The sequence below is a fragment of the Maniola jurtina genome, chromosome Z, assembly GCF_905333055.1.
Source record: "Maniola jurtina chromosome Z, ilManJurt1.1, whole genome shotgun sequence".
In the NCBI taxonomy this organism is placed as follows: Eukaryota; Metazoa; Arthropoda; class Insecta; order Lepidoptera; family Nymphalidae; genus Maniola; species Maniola jurtina.
The window spans coordinates 13,076,723-13,095,361 of record NC_060058.1 but is presented as its reverse complement, the minus strand read 5'-3'; the positions used below and the strand labels follow the sequence as shown (position 1 = coordinate 13,095,361).

The window sequence follows — 18,639 nt, the reverse complement described above, 5'->3', positions numbered from 1 at the left end:
TTACTTATAGTATATCAATCATAAAAAGACATTTTCCATTTTACGCTCTTGCAACACTGTTAGAGCCCATAAAGCCCTGGATTCGTCCCAGATTACTGGCACAGAGTACCTACTTTGTAAATATACATAGATTACTGGTCTGTCATAAAGCCCAAGCTAAACTCGCAGGCTTAAAAAAGCTAGAACCCAGAGCCGTAAAGCCAGTTAATAAAAATAAAAAATACGTTACATTCTCTCATTTCATTCATGCTCTATTCTCTTTTATAACGTAGTGGTAGTGATTACATACTCTTTGTTCTCTTTGCTGTGTCTTTGCTCAAGCTCCTTGTGTGACGACTGACGTGTAAACTGTAATCTTCATATCTTCATACTTAGTCTGAGCGTGTAATACCGTACTCAAATTAATTTTTACAAGTTGTTTTCTAAAGCTGTAGTTTTACAATTTAAAACCCTAATTCCACAGAATTCTTTATATATTCTGGTAAGTCCTAGCAATTATTTTTTGTACGTGGCGCCTAAAGGTACTTACTACCTAGTTAATTTAAACCAACCACTGCTAAGTTTAAAATATTACATTACAGTTAAATTATTACATTATATTTCGAATTAACGGCAAGGAACATTTATTTACAATGGATTCGTGTGGAGAGATTCTGCTACAAGAAAAATGCAACCCTTCAGCACAGAAAATATATTATGTTAAACCTGCAGGTGAGTAAATATAAAAAATATTATTACATCTTTAATACACTAGCACAACTGTTAATTATAGTTTGCATTATTAAATTTAAACATGTAGGTACTACTTACTATCTGTTGACCAAATATTGGCCACTGCTATTCTTGGCATTCTCACTGGTCATTATGACTTAAGTACCTGGAAAATATTCTGCAGTATTCTATGGCCATGTACAGGTGCAATTTCTGTTACCCACCTCACATTCATAATCTGATAGGACAATAATCTGACACAACCAGTGGGAAACCAGGTGCAAAACTCAACAGCTTTACTACTCTTTGGCTCTTTGAGGCATGGGGTGTAACACAGCCAACTTACTAACTCTGGCTACTATCATCGAATATTTAGTAGTGACTTGCAGATACAGAGCAAAAATTCTCTGCAAAAAAAAATTATTCTGCAAAAATGTTTACTTAAATAGCGACTCTTTAATTCAGCTAGGACAGTCCTAAAGCCTTAATTTTGATAAAGTTTTCTGGGTTCTAACCTCCTAAATAAGAAGCCATTGTTTTAACCACTAGGCTATCACTACTTCTTCACATAAAATATTTAAGTAGAATGATGAAATATGTTAAATACATTTTTCAGACCAATCAAATGTTGTAACAGTAAAATACGGAAAGACAAATAGCATTGTTGGGATGATCAAAAAAATTTTACTGCCAAAAGGATATCCCAATAGTGTAAGCCAGGACTATATAACTTATCAAATATGGGATACAGCACAAGCCTTTTGCAGCACCATTATGGGTTTGTAGCCTTTTTATATATCCCCATAGTCACTAAATATGAAGAAAAGGCTTATAATATTTAGTCCTACCTAGTAGTTTGCAATTTTTTATTTTTTTGACTCAGCTAGACTGTTGTACTGATGGATGATGCCATGCCATCAGTACAACTTTGATAGCTTGAAACTTTTCACTTTGGAAGATTTCATCTCATATAATACTTGTTTGTTTTGCTACCAGCTATTGATTAATACAGGGGGGGCTATCAGCTAAAAATATTCAATCATTAAAGGACAGCATCAATGTCAAAACATGGTTTTTGGCCAATCCCATTGACTAAATACCATATTTTGACATTGATGCTGTCCTTTAATGATTGATACATTTTTAGCTGATAGGGGGGCAGGTTTTATGTGTGGTTGATATGTTAATAAAATAACCCTATATTTGTGGATGTCCACAACATCCACAAATATAGGGTTTTTAGATTGCACATTGTGTAATCATAAACTAAATTTGCCACCGGTTCCAAAAATTTAGCATCTTTACTCTTTTTTACTCTTTTCAATCATAATAAGCTTGTACAATAAAATTATTTGCTTCATAATCTTAACTGAAGTCAGTTGCCATGATTGTGATTCAGTTTGCTGAAATAACAATTTATGTAATTGTTATAGGCATACTCGCCACCCAGGCAGTGCTTAAAGGAGTTGGTGTGGGAGACACCACTGCCACTCCACTAGCAGCAACCATAACCTGGGTCTTGAAGGATGGTTGTGGCCACCTGGGTCGAATACTGTTCGCGTACAGCCATGGGTAAGCCTTTATCTTCTCAAGTTAGGCCGCTGTGCAGATCTCTTGCAGATTCTGTGTCACGTTGACTGTCGTCGATCTATTGTGATTATACCGTTTACCGCTCTGTCCAATTTGATTGTGGCCAGGTACCATAGCAGATTTACTGTATCATATTTGTCACTTAGACTGTATGATACATAATATCTGAAATGTAGGCAGGATAAAACAGCCATGGTCTTGCAGACTGAGGCCTGTGGCGCGATACCCAGTACCCTGCTGGTTCCATAACTTTTAATATGTATTTAAATAAAATGTATTCATAAGAACTTATATATTGATTCACTTACAGGAGCTACCTAGATTCATATTGCAAAAAGTGGCGGTTGTATGCTGATGTATTAAATGATCTAGCAATGTGTATTGAAATTTCGCTGCCCGTATTCCATAATTACACAACAAACGCCTTGTGCATTAGCACTGTCATGAAATCCATTGTTGGGGTTGCGGGTAAGTTGAAAAATAATTGTAAAGATAATGAGGACCTGGTGAACAGAATAGCCTATTCCTCTTTTAACTCAAACACATTTTTAAAAATTATTAAAGGGAAAATGGATTGTCCTTTGTGTAAATTGTATTATAATTAATGGGTTACACTATGTTTCGTCCTAAAACAATAGCCTGAAAAAGCGGATTTTCAACAATACCAGACTATCCAACACCACATATTTTGTTTCTCAGAAAATAAGTAACCCTCGGTCTGAAATCTTACTCATTTGGGGCAAACGAATGCAAAGCCAAGGTTGATCACTCAACCCGTTTTGAGTCAACATTATTTCATTGCTTATCAGGAGGGGCTACAAGAGTGGCTATGACGCAGCATCACGCGATCCGTGGCAACATGGGCGATGTATCCGCCAAGGATTCCGCTCAGGAGACGGCCGTTAACTTGATCGCCTCAATCACTGCGCTTCTCATACTGTCCTTGCTCGGGTAAACTGCCATTTTGTAAAATAGATTTATTTTGAAAAAATTCATCATCAATCACATAATAGTAGGATAGAACTTAAAGCTGGCCTATCTTATTACTGAACAAATCATGCCCGCGTGGAATAGTGCCAAGAATACTGGCACTGGACAGCCAGGCTGATCAGTTACGCAAAAAATGGGCCAGCCAAAAATAGTAGTAAATAATCTTCTTCTTTCAGTTCTCATCCCCCCGATCCCTATCATCCCATCTCATCCAAGCTATGCGGGGTTGGTATAACATGTATTTTTCTTCCACTCAATACTCATCTGTCATCATATTATCCACCCTTGTTACACACATATCCTCTTTCACACAATCCACCTACCTTACATAATATTGCACATTTATATTATAATAATAATACTTATTTTTTGTTCCAGGAGTTCATTAGTCATATTCGTAGTGATGATGAGTCTGCATATGCTATTCAATTATTTTGCAGTAAGGGCCGTCTGCTTAGCAACTCTTAATGAGCCACGGTTCATGTTATTAATTGAAAGGTACCTCAAAAGGGAAGTCATCGCTACGCCGTCCGAAATCAATAGCTTGGAACCTATAATATTTTATCAACTAGGAAGCAATTTGCTTGGTAGGTCAGATTTACATATTTTTATTTTTCACACAATGCCTTATTATCAAAAATCGAAAGGTATCGAAAGGTAAAGTACGTCATTCACAAGACAGTAGGGTTATAATGTTGTACTGAAATCCCTCTTGGTTTTGATTTGATTTGAATTTAGAAACAACCCTCATCCTAAGAAAATTCTGTCAATTCTAAAGAGGTATTATATAGGTTTAATTCATTCAAATATTGCTGTCTCACTTCAATGAATGATAGCGTGATTTTAATTATGTTGTCTCTCTTCGATAAATGAAAGCGTCCCTCTGACTCACCTGATTTGAATTTTGCTATCTTGCTTCAATGAATTATTGCGTCCCTCTCACTCGCCTGATTTGAATTTTGCTATCTTGCTTCGATGAGAAGCGTTTTTTTCATACAGAGATGATTATTGAAAATGCCGTCGAAAACTCAGATTCCCTCAAAAACCTCTGAAACTTTACACTGTGGCGAGGCTTTTGAATCAATGCAATCAAAAAATAAGCCATTTGCGGCTTATTCTGACACCTGCAAATGAATCAAAACTTATGTTCCTATATGATACTTACTGTTGACCTAAAGCCATGACAGACAAGAAGCAAAGTCTCACAGCACAGCTAAAGAAAGAATCCGAAAAGTAGCCAGTAAAAAGTGTAATAATTAATGTATTTTTCAGATTTAAAAATCTGCGGCTTTCAAATGAAACTCGGGCAATCGTTGCAACACATAGTGCAATATTCACCAGAGGCCTCCTATTTGAAAACCATAAAAAAAATCTATAGCGAGACCCAGTACATTATAATCCCAAACATGAAAAAGCGGATAATGCACGTTTTCATCAAAGAAAATGCTACGGTGAACAACATCTTGCGAGCGTACTTCCATGCTGTGTTGTTAGCAACTACCATTCTTGAAATCGCTGGCGATTCAGTGAGTAGAATTGGAATATTTATTTGTTTGATTTGTGTAATCTTTTCCTATAGTATAGCGCATAACTGAGAAGGCGTAGGCACGTATTTAGTCGATGTGAGCCCTACTAGTTTCACTCACGATAGTTTAAACGTTAAGAGTGACAGTTCTCACAAGTTAACGAATCACCGAGCTCTCGCGTCACGTCATCACATCCCACCCTCACCGCTCCACTACACTGGGGTCTCCTCTGTTATGCGTTATATATGTAACTTAAGAAGTCCGCCTCCTCTTCGGGAGGCTGGAAGTTCGATCTCGGGCACACGACCCTAACTTTTCAGAGCTATGAGCATTTTAAGAAATTAAATATTACTTGCTTTAACAGTCAAGAAAAATACCGTGATAAAAATGCATGCTTGAGAGTTCTCCATTACATACTCAAAGGTGTGTGAAGTCTGCAACCTTTGACTTTGGCCACCTTCGGCCAAAAAAAAAAACATATTCAACTGCGACCAAAATGTTGGTCGACCAAAGTTTTGGTCCAAGCTAAAGGTTTCTAGTAAGCGCCGAATTGTTAAGAGACTGCAATTTTATGACAAATTCAGCAAGACAACAAAAAATTAAAAAAAACCATTATGTTCTTCACTCAATTAGCAAATCTTTAAGTGAATTTCTTAGAGTTATTAAACGATTCGATAGCCGATTCAGGCCAGAAAGTTTGGACACTATAAATTAGTAAGTATGATTTCAGCTAATAGAGAAAAGGCCAAGCCGGGGGCTAAGGCCGTTCGCTAAAGTTCGAAGAACACTTCAGCAAGCGGAGTGGAGTCGTACAGGATCCAAGAGGTCGCTGAAGGCCTTGTATGAACCACCTTTCGAGCTCCTAACCTATGTGTGTAACATGGCAACAAAAGAGTGGCCTCATTTGAAGACGGGGCTTTTGCGGACAGGTAATTTTTAATATTTAAGTCGAAATAGTATACAGTTGCTATAAAAGTAGTAGTAGTAGTTCAGACGTCGGCCTTGTAATCAGGGGGTCCGAGGTTCAATGCAGGTTTCAATATGAACCTTTAATTTTTTGAAGTTTTGTGTTTTGAATAATTGACTATCACTCATTTTAACAGTGAAGGAAAATATTCTGAGAAAACCTGCATGTCTGAGAGTTCCTATGTACGAGTTCCTATGAGTATTATGATCGTAATCATAATATAAATTTGATGATCTGAATTATCGATATTTCAACCCAATTGCATTCCATCGTGACCACAACTCGTGCAACTGGATAGGCAATATTACTGGATAGGAATTTCATTGCGATTGTTTTCTATATATGAAAAGAAAAGCTGACTGACTGACTGATCTATCTACACACAGCTCAAACTACTGGATGGATCGGACTAAAATTTGGCATGTAGATAGTATGAGTTAGCATCCGTTAAGAAAGAATTTTCGAAAATTTAAAGGGGTAAAATAAGGGTTCGAAATTTGTGTAGTCCATGCAGATGAAGTCGGTGAAAGCTAGTAGAATATAATTTTGTTTGACGAGACCTTTAAATATTTACATCCAAAAATTGCCCAACGCGCCTAACGAAGTCTTCACTTCAAAACCTCCACCTTATAAGAAAGACCACAGCGTTTACGTTTGTTACAGGATGGGACTTGTCAAAACATCAATTAATTGTAGACGAATGGCGCGTGACCAGCGACGTTCAGTACGATGCAAACCATCCTGAACACAGGAGCCCTGAAAAAATCAGACTTTTTAAAACCGCCGATGTCCATCATTCCACTCGCAAACCACGTAATTTGAGAGAGAGTGTATTCATGCAAGAATCCATATCTCCAGTGAATTGTAGCCCTTCAGTATCAACGCCAAGCACGAGCCATTTCGAACACGATGTCTCAATAGACCCTTATTCTATTTCGGATACCACACCTGGTTGGTTTCAGAACGCGAATATGAATTCTGTTGATAGCACGGAAAGTGGACTAATGCGTGAAACTCCATCAACATCCAGCGATGACGAGGTCTCTTTGTCACCGCAATACTAAGCTCAACATCTAGCGATGACGTGATCCCTGTATCTCTTCAGGCTCAAAATGTTGAATTCTCATAATGTTGAATTTGCAAAATGTTAAATTCCAAAATGTTGGATTCGCAAAATGTTGAATTTCAATTCTCAAAATGCTGAATGAAAAAGGCAGCGCAAGCCACAGTCGGGTTTTTTTTTTAACCATTTTTAACTACTTGTTTAATCTGGTGCCATGGGCCATACAGTATTAGTTTTAATTATTGTAAAATATGTATTTGTTATTTTTTGTTTTATTTTGGAGGGAAATGTATAAATGTATAGTTTTTATAATATGTAATATGTTTTAAGATATGAGATAGATAAACTACTATTTAGGTGTTCGAGCCTACGCTTGAACCACATGTGAGATTACCCTTCCAATATCCGTCGTCAACACCTTCTATCTCTTTCGCACACTAGCTAAATTTGTGATGTCTCAACTATACCTGTCCTTGTCTGTCATGAATGAAGGGAATGCCTAGGCAGGCAGCGCCCGGTGGCCATCTTCTTCAGTACGCTTTCGATATTCGTGAAGTCAACACGTCACTCAAGTAAGTATTATTATTGCGCACTATCCGATCGGCGCTTTCAAGCCCATTGTTGATAATATCTTACCGCTCGGCGCCATAAGGCCCAGCGACGAACGAGTCACATAATACTCGTAAATTAATTATACCTTAAAATGGCACGACGGCCGACACCTCATTCGGGACGGCGAGTGTCGCCTAGAATGAGATGACCGTCGCATCGGCGGTACGACGGGCGTCCCAATTCGGGTGACGCATCACCCTGATCGCATCAAACGGGACGGCGGCGTCGTCTCGACTGAAACGACGGCTGTCGTCTCGACTGAAACGACGGCTGTCGTCTCGACTGAAACGACGGCTGTCGTCTCGACTGAAACGACGACTGTCGTCTCGACTGAAACGACGGCTGTCGTATCGACTGAAACGTCGGCCGTAGTATCGACTGAAGCGACGGCTGTCGTATTGACTGTGACGTCATTCCTTTTGATGTGACGACAATTGTCTCACAAACATGCAGCACTGATAAACTAGAATTGTTCCATCAAGTGGCGAGATCACTAAATTGCGCATTTAATTCCAGAACCATGGGCGAACTAACATCAATGGGAGCCCTTCCTGCAGTACCTTGCGTAGAAGATAAAGAAGAAAGTTGTTTGTCGGCGGTTGTTGCTTCGTTAGACGAAAACTTCCCAAGCGATTGGAGGGATTGGAAGGTGTACAGCTATACTTTCGAAGATCTGTTTGGGGGCAACCAAGTCCCGCCAGCAATAGAAGCGAAACTTAGGTTCGCCATCCCTACAGTAGATCTGGCACGAGCTTTCAACCCATCTACAACTTCTCTGTCTGAGCGATCATATAGAGCAATAAGGATGACCATTCTAAAATGGCCTCTGGGAAGAGCCCTTCTCTACGCACCACAGAACTTAATGGAGAAAATACATTCCCCTTCCTATGATTCTTTTATGAACACTGTCAGGGAGCTAAAACCGAAACTCACAAAAAGGCGGGAAGCTTCCTTGGAGTTGGAGCATCTCAGTCCGCAAACGGAAATGAGGAGCCCTTCTACGGCAATGAAAAGATCGATGGAGATTCCTGTCGAAGTGCATCATAGCGAAGCAAAGCGTAAAGCTTATGCAAACGTCTTAAGCTCACCTGCTCGTTCACAGTTCCATGTCGCACCAACGCAAGGTAGTAGCGAACACCTACTCGCTTCTGTGCTGAGTCAACAAATGTTACTGTTTAACAAAATGCTCAGCTTGCAGACGGAGCAAAATAAAAATATCAAAACTATCATACAAAACCAGCAGCAGAGAGTTGCGTCGGAAAACCCCAGTCCTCTGAAGACGAGCTTGATAAGTCATATGACTCTGCCGGATAGTACACAATCTGTAGAGGAGAAAGACGACCAGCTCCACGGAAGTGAAACCTCTCCCCATTGGTCCGACACATGCAAAACTAAAGAAGATAATCTAAGAAGAAAGATTGCCGAAGCGCAGAGAGAACTAGCGAGTTTAACGGGAGACAAGAACATTGGTCCTACCGCTTTTGATTTTACGCCATCCACTATGGAGCAAGAACCTAAAGTTGCGCGAGCAGATCCTATGGCCATAAAGCACGGTTTGAGTTGCCAGAGACTAGGTGAGAGTAGTTGGTGTAACGTGAGGTATGCGGATGTCCAGAAACAGTTCCAAGCGACACCAGTATTTACTTCTTTAAAACCTAACAATCTCTTGGCAGAAATTACTCCAAATTGGAAATCAGTTGAGATCCTAGAAAAATCTGATCTCACTTTAGGAGCCACAACAAATGGACTCATTCAGCAGAGGATGATCTTCCAAAAACTCTTAGATAGCCTCCCAATAGACATCAAAAATGTTGTTGGCCGCGATTTCGTGGCGGCCAATTCGGAATTCAGGAAGAACTCGGATGCCCTTCTGCAATATGTGTGTGGTCGACGAGCAGAGGTCATAAAACAGAGGAGAGAGGTCTATAAACCTACCAATAAAGTTTTACGGGGTACCTTACATGATATCCCCCCATCAGGAACCCATCTGTTCGAAGAAAAATCCCTGACAGAGGTGGTAAAAGAGTTGGGAGGTATGCATAAACTTTTTCCTATTAAGAAAAAGCCATACACAAATAAAAAACCGATACCACAAGGGGCGAAACCTAAAACCTCTCAGCCGGGCCACCATCGATTTCGTGATTCACGAAATGCTACAAAAAGAGACCCGCCGTATAAAAGGGGGGCGTAAGATAAGGGACGCCGTCAAAAACCCTTTCCCTATCGAACGCACCAGGGGAAAAAGGAGGGAGCCAGTAGGAAATGACTCTTTCACTGCAGGATGCCTAGCCAGTTTCGTGGATCAGTGGGAAAAGGCGCCAGTGAATCTTTTAAAAATATTAAACGGCTACAGAATTCCATTCAAGAATACTCCCCCACTAACGAAACTTTCAAGAATAAACGCTCAGAGATATCAGACACGGGCATCTGCAGAAATGTCTGTAGAAATAAGGAAAATGTTACAATCCCGGGCTTTACAAATCAGCATACATCAGTCAGGGTTCCTGTCACCAATGTTCCTGAGGAAAAAGGCAGATGGAGGTCTTCGGCCGATACTCAACTTGAAAAGGCTCAACGATTATGTACTAGCCCCGAAATTTCGCTTGATAACGCAGCAACCGATTCCATCGCATTTGAGGAAAGGAGACTACATGATGAAGATCGATCTTTCACAGGCGTATTTTCACGTGCCCATCAATCAGAATCATCGTCGATACTTGTCACTCTCGTACCAGGGGAAAATTTACGAGATGACATGTCTACCTTTCGGATTAGCGAGTGCCCCTTCAGCGTTTGCGAAAATTACGAACTGGGTGGCACAGCAGCTTCGTCAAAAAGGCCTCCGGTTAGTAGTGTATCTCGACGATTTTCTGTTTATGCACGAAGATCCGATAATCCTGGAACAACAAGTGACAATGGCTACGGAATATTTAAAGAGCCTGGGATGGCAGATCAACCAAATTAAATCTTCAACCAAGGCTTCGACCAGCATAGAATACCTGGGACCTGGAACACTCGTCAAAACACGAAGGGCTTGTCGGCAGCAAAAATTCAACAGTTGCAGAAGTGTATTCAGGATCTCCAGAGGAAAGCTCGATGGAGTTGGCACGATGCCAAAGTAATTCTGGGCAAACTAAATTTCGCATCATTCACAGTCCCTCTAGGTCGGCTTCATTGCCGCCCAATTCAAAAATTATCTCGCTCGCTAGAAGAAACTCGACTGTATCAGAAGTATCCGATTCCAGACGCTGTGCAAGAGCATCTGGAGTGGTGGCTAAAACATCTGCACAAAATATCACCGATCCATTATGCAGACCCATCAATCTTCATCACTACAGATGCAGCAGAGAAAGGCTGGGGTGCCATAGCAAACAGTCGTCACCTATGGGGAAAGTGGTCACCCTCTCAAAGAGAATGGCACAGCAACCTAAAGGAACTATGGACCGTATACGAAGTTCTTCAAACACTAGGACCCGAAATTTCCCACAAAACTATAATGGTGCAGTCGGCTGAAACCTAAATATCCGTTTTTTACCCTTCGGGGGGAAAAATCTATAGACTGATATTATAATGATCTCATTGAAGACTATTTCACCTGTCCCGCCTTCGTCCGGGTGGGCTTACCATTCCAAAGATATAATAAATGAATGTGTTAACTTAAAGACGTTCCTTGTCAAATGTTCTGAAATGTGAACCGGTATCAAATGTTTTGCACCGAAATCATAAAGCTATATATAATACGTCCATGACCGAAATCGAATCTGTTATTTATAGAATAGGAATGAAAATATTATTATATTATTTATTAAGGTCAAGTCAATTTGTTACACGACTGCCCAGAAAGTATTAATATTTTTAAGGCTCATGTATGATGTGAGTTTACATTATCCCGAGTGACACTGAAAAAAATTCAATACGGCAGGGCAGTCGTTTTTTTAAGTTAAGTTATTAAATTATTTTTATCTAAGTTGTTTTTTTTATCTAAGTTATTAAATTGGTTGCGGTTAATTTGCTGATACCAGTTAGGGCGTCTTCAAGTTTGCCGCAAAGTGCCGCGCGGGCTGTTATGCTACGGCTCCACTATCGAGATTTGGCAAATGATTCGAGTGGCACGGCAATCAACTAGCCACACTATTCGGGCGAATTTTATATAAGTTTGGCAAATCCACGGCCAAAGGATGCGAATGTCTGTGACAGCGAATATTCCTCCCGCTGCAGTATTTTAGATCCCGGAAAAAAATTAGTTCCCGCATGATTTTACACACACCGTATGTATATTGGTGCCAATTATTCGGGTTAGCGCGAATATACGTATTGAGACGATTGCCGCTGGTCACACAATTCGCAATATCACGAACGTTTACCGAATGCCGATAGTGGAGCCGTACCGTTACTGACAAATCACGGAACTGTTGAACTAAGTACCTGTTAAAAAATATACAAAATCAATTAATAATAAAGCTTTTTATTTTCCATTTAGTTAGAATAGAATAGATTTTTATTCAAATAAACTTTTACAAGTGCTTTTGAATCGTCAAATAATTTACCACTGGTTCGGAATGCCGTTCCTACAGAGAAGAACCAGCAAGAAACTCGGCGGTTGCTCTTTTCAATTGTTATGCAGTTGAATGCTTTCCGGTAGGTATGGATGAATGATGATTGATTTATTGCATTAATAAAATGCAGGTACAATATATTGAAATTATTCTGATTAGCCATACAGCTTCAGCACTAACCTGGTGAGGGTTTGCGGAGTGTCCTCCCGCCTCATACCCCGATTTCCATCTCAACCTGTCGCGGACTATAACTGAGTGACAAAGGTGCAATATTGGTATTTGATTTGGGATTAAATCATTTGTCTTTCATAATAGGTTTGTCTGCAAAGAACAAAATTTAAGCTCTACTATGATTCGTTTGTTGATAATCTATATAAACTCTGAACCACTGAAACGATTTTAATCATTCTTTCTCGATTACCTAATTCACCCAGAAATAACATAAGCTATAATATGTATATCCAATAAATATTTCATAATAAATAAATAAATAAAGGTACTTTTAAGTCGATTGCAAGTTAAAATAAAACAATGGTTACTACACCATACCAATTTATTTTAGTATTGTCAATTTACTATTTGTCGCCACTATATTTGATAGATAAATCATAAGTTATAACACAACATCATACTAATTGATTAAATATTACACGCATCAACTACACACAGACAGACAACTCAACTAGTTGATGTTACAACAGATTAATTTTCTGTATAAATTAAAATGACAATGAATCACAATAAAAATTATAAAATTATGGTTTCATATAAAAATACTTCTTGAAATTTTTGCAAATACAGAAAATAACAATTAAAATAATTTCAAACTGATACATTCGACTATCAACAAAAATTACATCAATACTTTGGTAACTTTAATTAAATTACAGTTACAAACTACGAAAATGTTTTAGATGATTATAATAAATAAATAACTCCAGTGAGAAGTCACTAGGCGACAAAATTATATAGTCCATCCGTTTTTTCGTTCATCATTGTAAGGTGTCAGATCAATTAATGAATATCAGAATTAATGGACATAATAATTTAACATTGCCAGAGTTGAAAACAAATTAATAACTTAAACAATCAGTACTATATTACTTAACAGTGAAATGTTGCTATACGATTCATTATCAATCTGTGGCTACTCAAGAAAAAACGACTTAATTTTTATAACATGAACGATGAACATACTATATGCCCTTGGCACCTAGTGTATCATCTCACTATAAATCACAGAGGCTATTGCAGCTAAGTACAATGATAAAGACAATACTGAGTGAGCAGCGTTACATCATTCTAATGTTGTAGGCGCAAATATCGTTCATATTGTCGTATTTATTCTAAAAAGCGGTATGCACAGCACACCGTGTGTCGCAAAGGAGCGGGGTACTTTAACTTCAGTTTGAAGGAAATTGCGACAAAAAGTAAAGTTAGATCACTCATTTACTAGGCATGTCGTAGTCCCATAGTCGTTATGTATGGGTTTAATTGGAAACATTTTTATTTAAATGATAATAATGCCACTGATGAGGAGAGAATTACTTTTAAGAGATTGTTAGAGAGATCCAAAGATAACAGAGCGGAAAATAATGAGTTTATTTTGCCAACAGATAAAGACTAAGTACTGCTTGTTATTCATTAGTAGATTTCCTCTATCAGGTCTTCATGATCATACAATAATATGTAGTTCCGTTTAATCTTTCCCCCAGCTCCTTTACTATGAAACCCTACATTATTATTATGAGCTAAATGACCCAACAATTCGTAGCATTGTTCTTTAGTACGAACAGCTAAGAGGAGCAGTTGAATCACACCACCACAGTCAATTTAAACACAAACTAAGCGATCCATGATCGCGTAACGATAAAATAAAAATAAAAAATTAAATGGATTACATACAAAACATTATAAATGAATAAAAAAACAATCACAGATATAAGTACACCGAGGTATCGGTTGATTACAACAACGATAATCATTTGGATATGATTATGTAAAACAAATCCAATATTTATCTTAATAATTAAAATGATTCAAACGTAGATATTTTCGATCAATTTTACACAAGTATTTAATTTATCAAGTTATTTTGGCTGATTCTGTTTTACATAAATCCATCCATAAGTTAATAAAATAGTTACACTATGAAAAAAATATGCTTTACTTACACTTAACACTAAAAAAATAGGGACGAATTTTGAAAAAACATATTATCTTATAATTAAAACATAAATTGACTTTTGGTGTTGTGTGATACAAACTTCGATTACTTTTTCTATTACGTGGCGTTCCCTAAAAAATATTTTTAGTCAGTCATAAATATGACCAACTTTCAGTCAGTAGGTATTTTATGGAAACACGTTCTTATACATTCATAGGCGATCTGACAGTTTTTTTCATTGGTTGATAGCTGATTGCATAATATGGCAGCTTACTTTATAGCAAATTCTCTAAATGGAACCAGGATTTGCTTGTTATTTATAACTATCATATTTTTATGATACAATAACAATGACGATCCATAGGTGTTAAAATCGAAAACTTAAGATTAAAAAGTTCCTGGCTTGGTGGCTTAAAATGTCGAATAAATAATCGGTAATTAAGTACCATGAGTATAATAGACTAGCGTTAATTTAAATCAAATTGTCTAACCCACACCATCAAGGGTGCCCAACGAATTATACGGTATGTACAAATAAATCAAAAGATACAGAACGTCCAAAATTAATAATCAATCTGAAATGTTGATATTTTAAATGATCATGTACAATTTTTGATTCAGAAATGGACATATACAAGTACACTGGAAGAGGTGTGGCATACAAAATCACAGTTATTTTTGTACTGATTCGAAGCTATTCATTTGATTGTAGGCTGGAACTTTTACAAAAAATTCTATAGCCACTTAACAAATACATTTAACATATTATCGCTTTCTTTGGCCATTTTTAGGCTCTTCTCAGCGCCAAAATTGCAAAAATCGAGATGCTTCAAAAACAGGTCGACAATCACAGGTCCAGTGTACTTGTATTAAGGTCAGTGATTTTTGTAAAAATAACGTTATTAAGTAATCTATCGAAAGAGATAGATTAATTTTATCCGTAAATCGTGCGAATAGAATGTTGCGTCGCTAATTTGTCATCAAAATTAATGCCAAAAATCAAGATTTGCTCAGGGTACAATCATAATGTCATAGAGAATCTGAGTCCTAGTCAAAAAGCCTATGTTCATAGACGTATTAACTATAATATAATATGTAGTCAGCTATAGTATAAAGCCGCAGGCACATTACTGTTTTGTGAACACAGAACGATGTCTAATAACCCATTCCATATTATTCTGGCAGTGCGTATTAGAAACACGGAGGCGAATCGCTTTGATACTTTCGAAGAATTCCAGCTATGAAGGGGTGCAGACCTTTACGATGCCTCGCGGTCCGGTAGTAAAATGGTGAGGGAAAACAAACAAAGTTCCTTAGCAATCGCAGAGGTATTCTATTTTTTAGGGTTCCGTGCCTCAAAAGAAAAACCTCGAGTCGTCAAGAAAACCATACGGTACTTCCCTTTGATCTAGGATCATAAAATTTGGCAAGTAGGTCTTATAGCACAAAGGGAAAAATCCAGAATCCAGATAGGAAAAAATATGTTATTTTTTGTACGATGATACAGAACCGACCGGTTTTATTCTATAGCTCACAAGGCAGTGATGTGGTGCGGCGTTGGGCTGGCAGTGACGGTAGATCGCCTATCGAATGTCGTTTACTTGCCGAGCTGCTTGATGAGGATGTCAGTGCTGAGCGACTTGGGGCGTTCAATGGGAAGGCCGAGCGCGCGCGACCAGATCAGCTGGGCGAGCACGCCGAGCGCGCGCGACACGCCGAACATCACTGTGTAGTAGTTCATCTCCTTCAGACCGTAATACTGCGGGGAGAAACAAATATTTATTTTTTTAATGTAAAAACTTCATATTCATTTTCATATTCATATTCATTTATTATGCATTCCAATTTTATTTACAATGATTTTCATATTTATTGTATCATACATCATAACAATAATTATTATCATGAAATAATGTCAATATTGCCCGTATCAATAATGCTCCGTTGGGGCACAGCAATTTGTAGCAGGGAGCACTTCTTTAGTACGAAACCATGAAGTTAAGTAGATTTAGATAGTAATGGAGATACCCCAGTGGAGTGCGATCTCTCACTCTCGCTCTGCAGTCGAAGTTCCCACTTCGACTACATACACACGTACATGTATTGCTTCAAGTAACTATTACGAGTTCGAGTACGAGGTAAATCAAGGTGAATATGTCGCTGCGAAGGCATAAGCCGGGAGTTAGCCAACTCCCTTAGGGATATGGCTAACTCCATCTAGACTGGATGAAACTGTCTTATTCCTTTTTGCTTTGGCAACATGTTGAGCAGAAGAAAGTAAGTAATATTACCTGTAAGAGGACGCCGGAGTGCGAGTCCACATTGGGCCACGGGTTCTTCACCTTGCCGAGTTCGGTCAGGATTGGAGGCACAACCTTGTACACCGCTGCCACCAGCTTGAACATCGGGTCGTTGGGCAGGTGCTTCAGCGCGAACTCGCGTTGACAAGTGTACCTGATCATATCATAGTTTAAGGATACACTTCGTACGCTCTGCTTCATATTAAGTAAATTATTCTATTTTTCGTTGTTCTATATCTAAAATTGAACCAGAGATTGAAGAATATCTCCGTTATCAATGCCCGACAAAAAATTGTATTTGTTTTTGAAACAATTTTAGTTAAGTCAAATTTTGAGGCAACTTCGTGCGTACATAAAACGCAAAATTGCAAAACTAACTACACAGTTGCTAACGGCTTTAAAGTAAACTTTACTTAATAATAATTCAAACGTGCTTAGTTTTTTTTAAACTATCAATTATTTTGCAAAGTAATAACTTAATAAAAGTTGATTTGCATTGTTAAATCATAAGAATCTCACTGTTTTGGGTATGTCTCGCCATAATTATTGTACAATTTTCTTACCGTTTCGAATTTGTAACGAGAAAGCATATTGCTGTGATACGTGTCTTTTTGATAATTTTGACTCCTCACCTGGGGTCAGTCTTCCTCAGCACAGCGTGGCCGTATCCGGGCACAACCTGGCCAGACTTGAGCGTCTTCCAGATGAACTCTTTGAGGCCATCCTCTGTAAAGTTGTCGCCAACTTGCTTGCGGAGTTTCTCCAACCAGATCAGCACCTGATTTCATACATTTATATTGCTTCACCGCGTTTAGGCAATCGTCCGACCGTCGACGATTAGCGATATAGCGATTTGAGCTAAAAACTAGAAATGAGTTGGCGATCTTCGAGAAGTTTTCTGGTTATGCTATGAGCGAGTGTGAGTTTCACGCCCGTTCATGTATTAATGACTAGTCGATCCCCACGACTTCGCCCGCGCGGATTTAGGTTTTTCGAAATCCCGCAGGAAATCTTTGATTTTCCGGGATAAAAAGTAGCCTATGTGCTAATCCAGGATATTATCTATCTCCATCCCAAATTTCAGTCAAATCCGTCTAGTAGTTTTTGCGTAAAGGAGTAACAAACATACACACACATACACAAAAAACTTTCGCCTTTATAATATTAGTGTGATCCCAGCGAAAACTACGCGAGTATTTTGACTGCCAAGAAAGATCTAATACATTGATCAATACATTAACATGCATTGTTGCCATTTTTCTTACATGACAAACAAGTTACAAGCAGTAGTTGTTTTCTCTATAAATATACCTAATCGAAGAGCTGTTTATTTAAAATACGTGTAAAAATGTTTACTACAAGAAAGATATAAAATATGTCTGAAACAATGGCAACACAAGTTCATCATATGACAAATTTTTACAAGTTTTGTCGAAAACTAGTATTACAATTTTTTTGTTGATGTTAGCATGTTAGGTACATATTATAGGGTATATATTTGCAGAATTATATAGCCGGCCCGAAGCAGCCATACCCTATTTAAGTACCGCTGAGAGTTGCGGTTATACACGTGGCATTAAAACCACGAATATAACTCTATTCCATTATTGTGCAGTAGGTAAGTCAAGTTTTTATCGATACTAGCCTACGCCCGCAACTTCGTTCGCGTGGACTACACAAGTTTCAACCCCCTATTTTACCTCGTTAGGGGTTGAATTATAATTATGAATATGATTTAATATATTTATAGTAGGAAAGGTATTCCTACTATAAATATATTAAATCATATTTATTAATGAATGTTTAATCTGGGTTACTTTTTCAAATATCAAATGGTCATAGTGTGAATCTGATTTTAGGTATTATAATAGTTCTGTGCTGTCTGGTCTGGTATACACATACCAGACCAGACAGCACAGAACTATTTTGACGTTGACTTTAACTTACCTCCTGGTTAGCCAATCCGTGCAGAGGTCCAGCCAAGCCATTGAGTCCAGCAGCGAACGACAGGTAAGGGTCGCTGAGGGCTGAGCCAACCAAGTGGGTGGTGTGCGCTGACACGTTGCCACCCTCGTGGTCGCTGGAATAGAAAAGTTTATCTATTATATACATGTAAAACATGCGAGTAACCGACATAGATCAGCGGGTTGCGAATCT

At 38.3% G+C, this 18,639-nt stretch overlaps 3 protein-coding genes across 4 annotated transcripts in view; 2 read left to right on the top strand and 1 right to left on the bottom strand.

Moving 5' to 3' along the window:
• Positions 1-315: 315 nt before the first annotated feature.
• On the top strand, positions 316-7,198 carry LOC123880551 (RUS family member 1). Of its 2 annotated transcripts, XM_045928729.1 has the most exons (10): positions 316-481; positions 582-711; positions 1,328-1,489; positions 2,145-2,283; positions 2,612-2,769; positions 3,111-3,252; positions 3,670-3,878; positions 4,564-4,817; positions 5,548-5,746; positions 6,448-7,198. In XM_045928729.1, the coding sequence occupies exons 2-10, from the start codon at positions 633-635 to the stop codon at positions 6,846-6,848; spliced, it is 1,743 nt and encodes a 580-aa protein (XP_045784685.1). In that variant the 5' UTR covers positions 316-481; positions 582-632; the 3' UTR covers positions 6,849-7,198. The 2 variants fall into 2 exon arrangements, with proteins under 2 accessions (XP_045784685.1, XP_045784686.1); XM_045928730.1 differs by lacking the exon at positions 1,328-1,489.
• A 9-nt stretch (positions 7,199-7,207) lies between these two features.
• Positions 7,208-9,650, top strand: LOC123880520. Its single transcript, XM_045928668.1, has 2 exons — positions 7,208-7,419; positions 7,976-9,650. Exons 1-2 carry the CDS (start codon positions 7,334-7,336, stop codon positions 9,648-9,650), a joined length of 1,761 nt encoding a protein of 586 aa, XP_045784624.1. The 5' UTR covers positions 7,208-7,333.
• A 2,900-nt stretch (positions 9,651-12,550) lies between these two features.
• The window catches only part of LOC123880561 (probable citrate synthase 2, mitochondrial), a 35,911-nt gene continuing 29,822 nt past the window's right edge, over positions 12,551-18,639 (bottom strand). Inside the window, exons 6-9 of the mRNA XM_045928744.1 lie at positions 18,430-18,562; positions 17,115-17,260; positions 16,474-16,636; positions 12,551-15,941 (exon numbers count right to left, since the gene is read on the bottom strand). Coding sequence (XP_045784700.1) covers positions 15,780-15,941; positions 16,474-16,636; positions 17,115-17,260; positions 18,430-18,562 — 604 coding nt within the window. The 3' untranslated portion in view covers positions 12,551-15,779. The remainder of the gene's footprint in view (positions 15,942-16,473; positions 16,637-17,114; positions 17,261-18,429; positions 18,563-18,639) is intronic.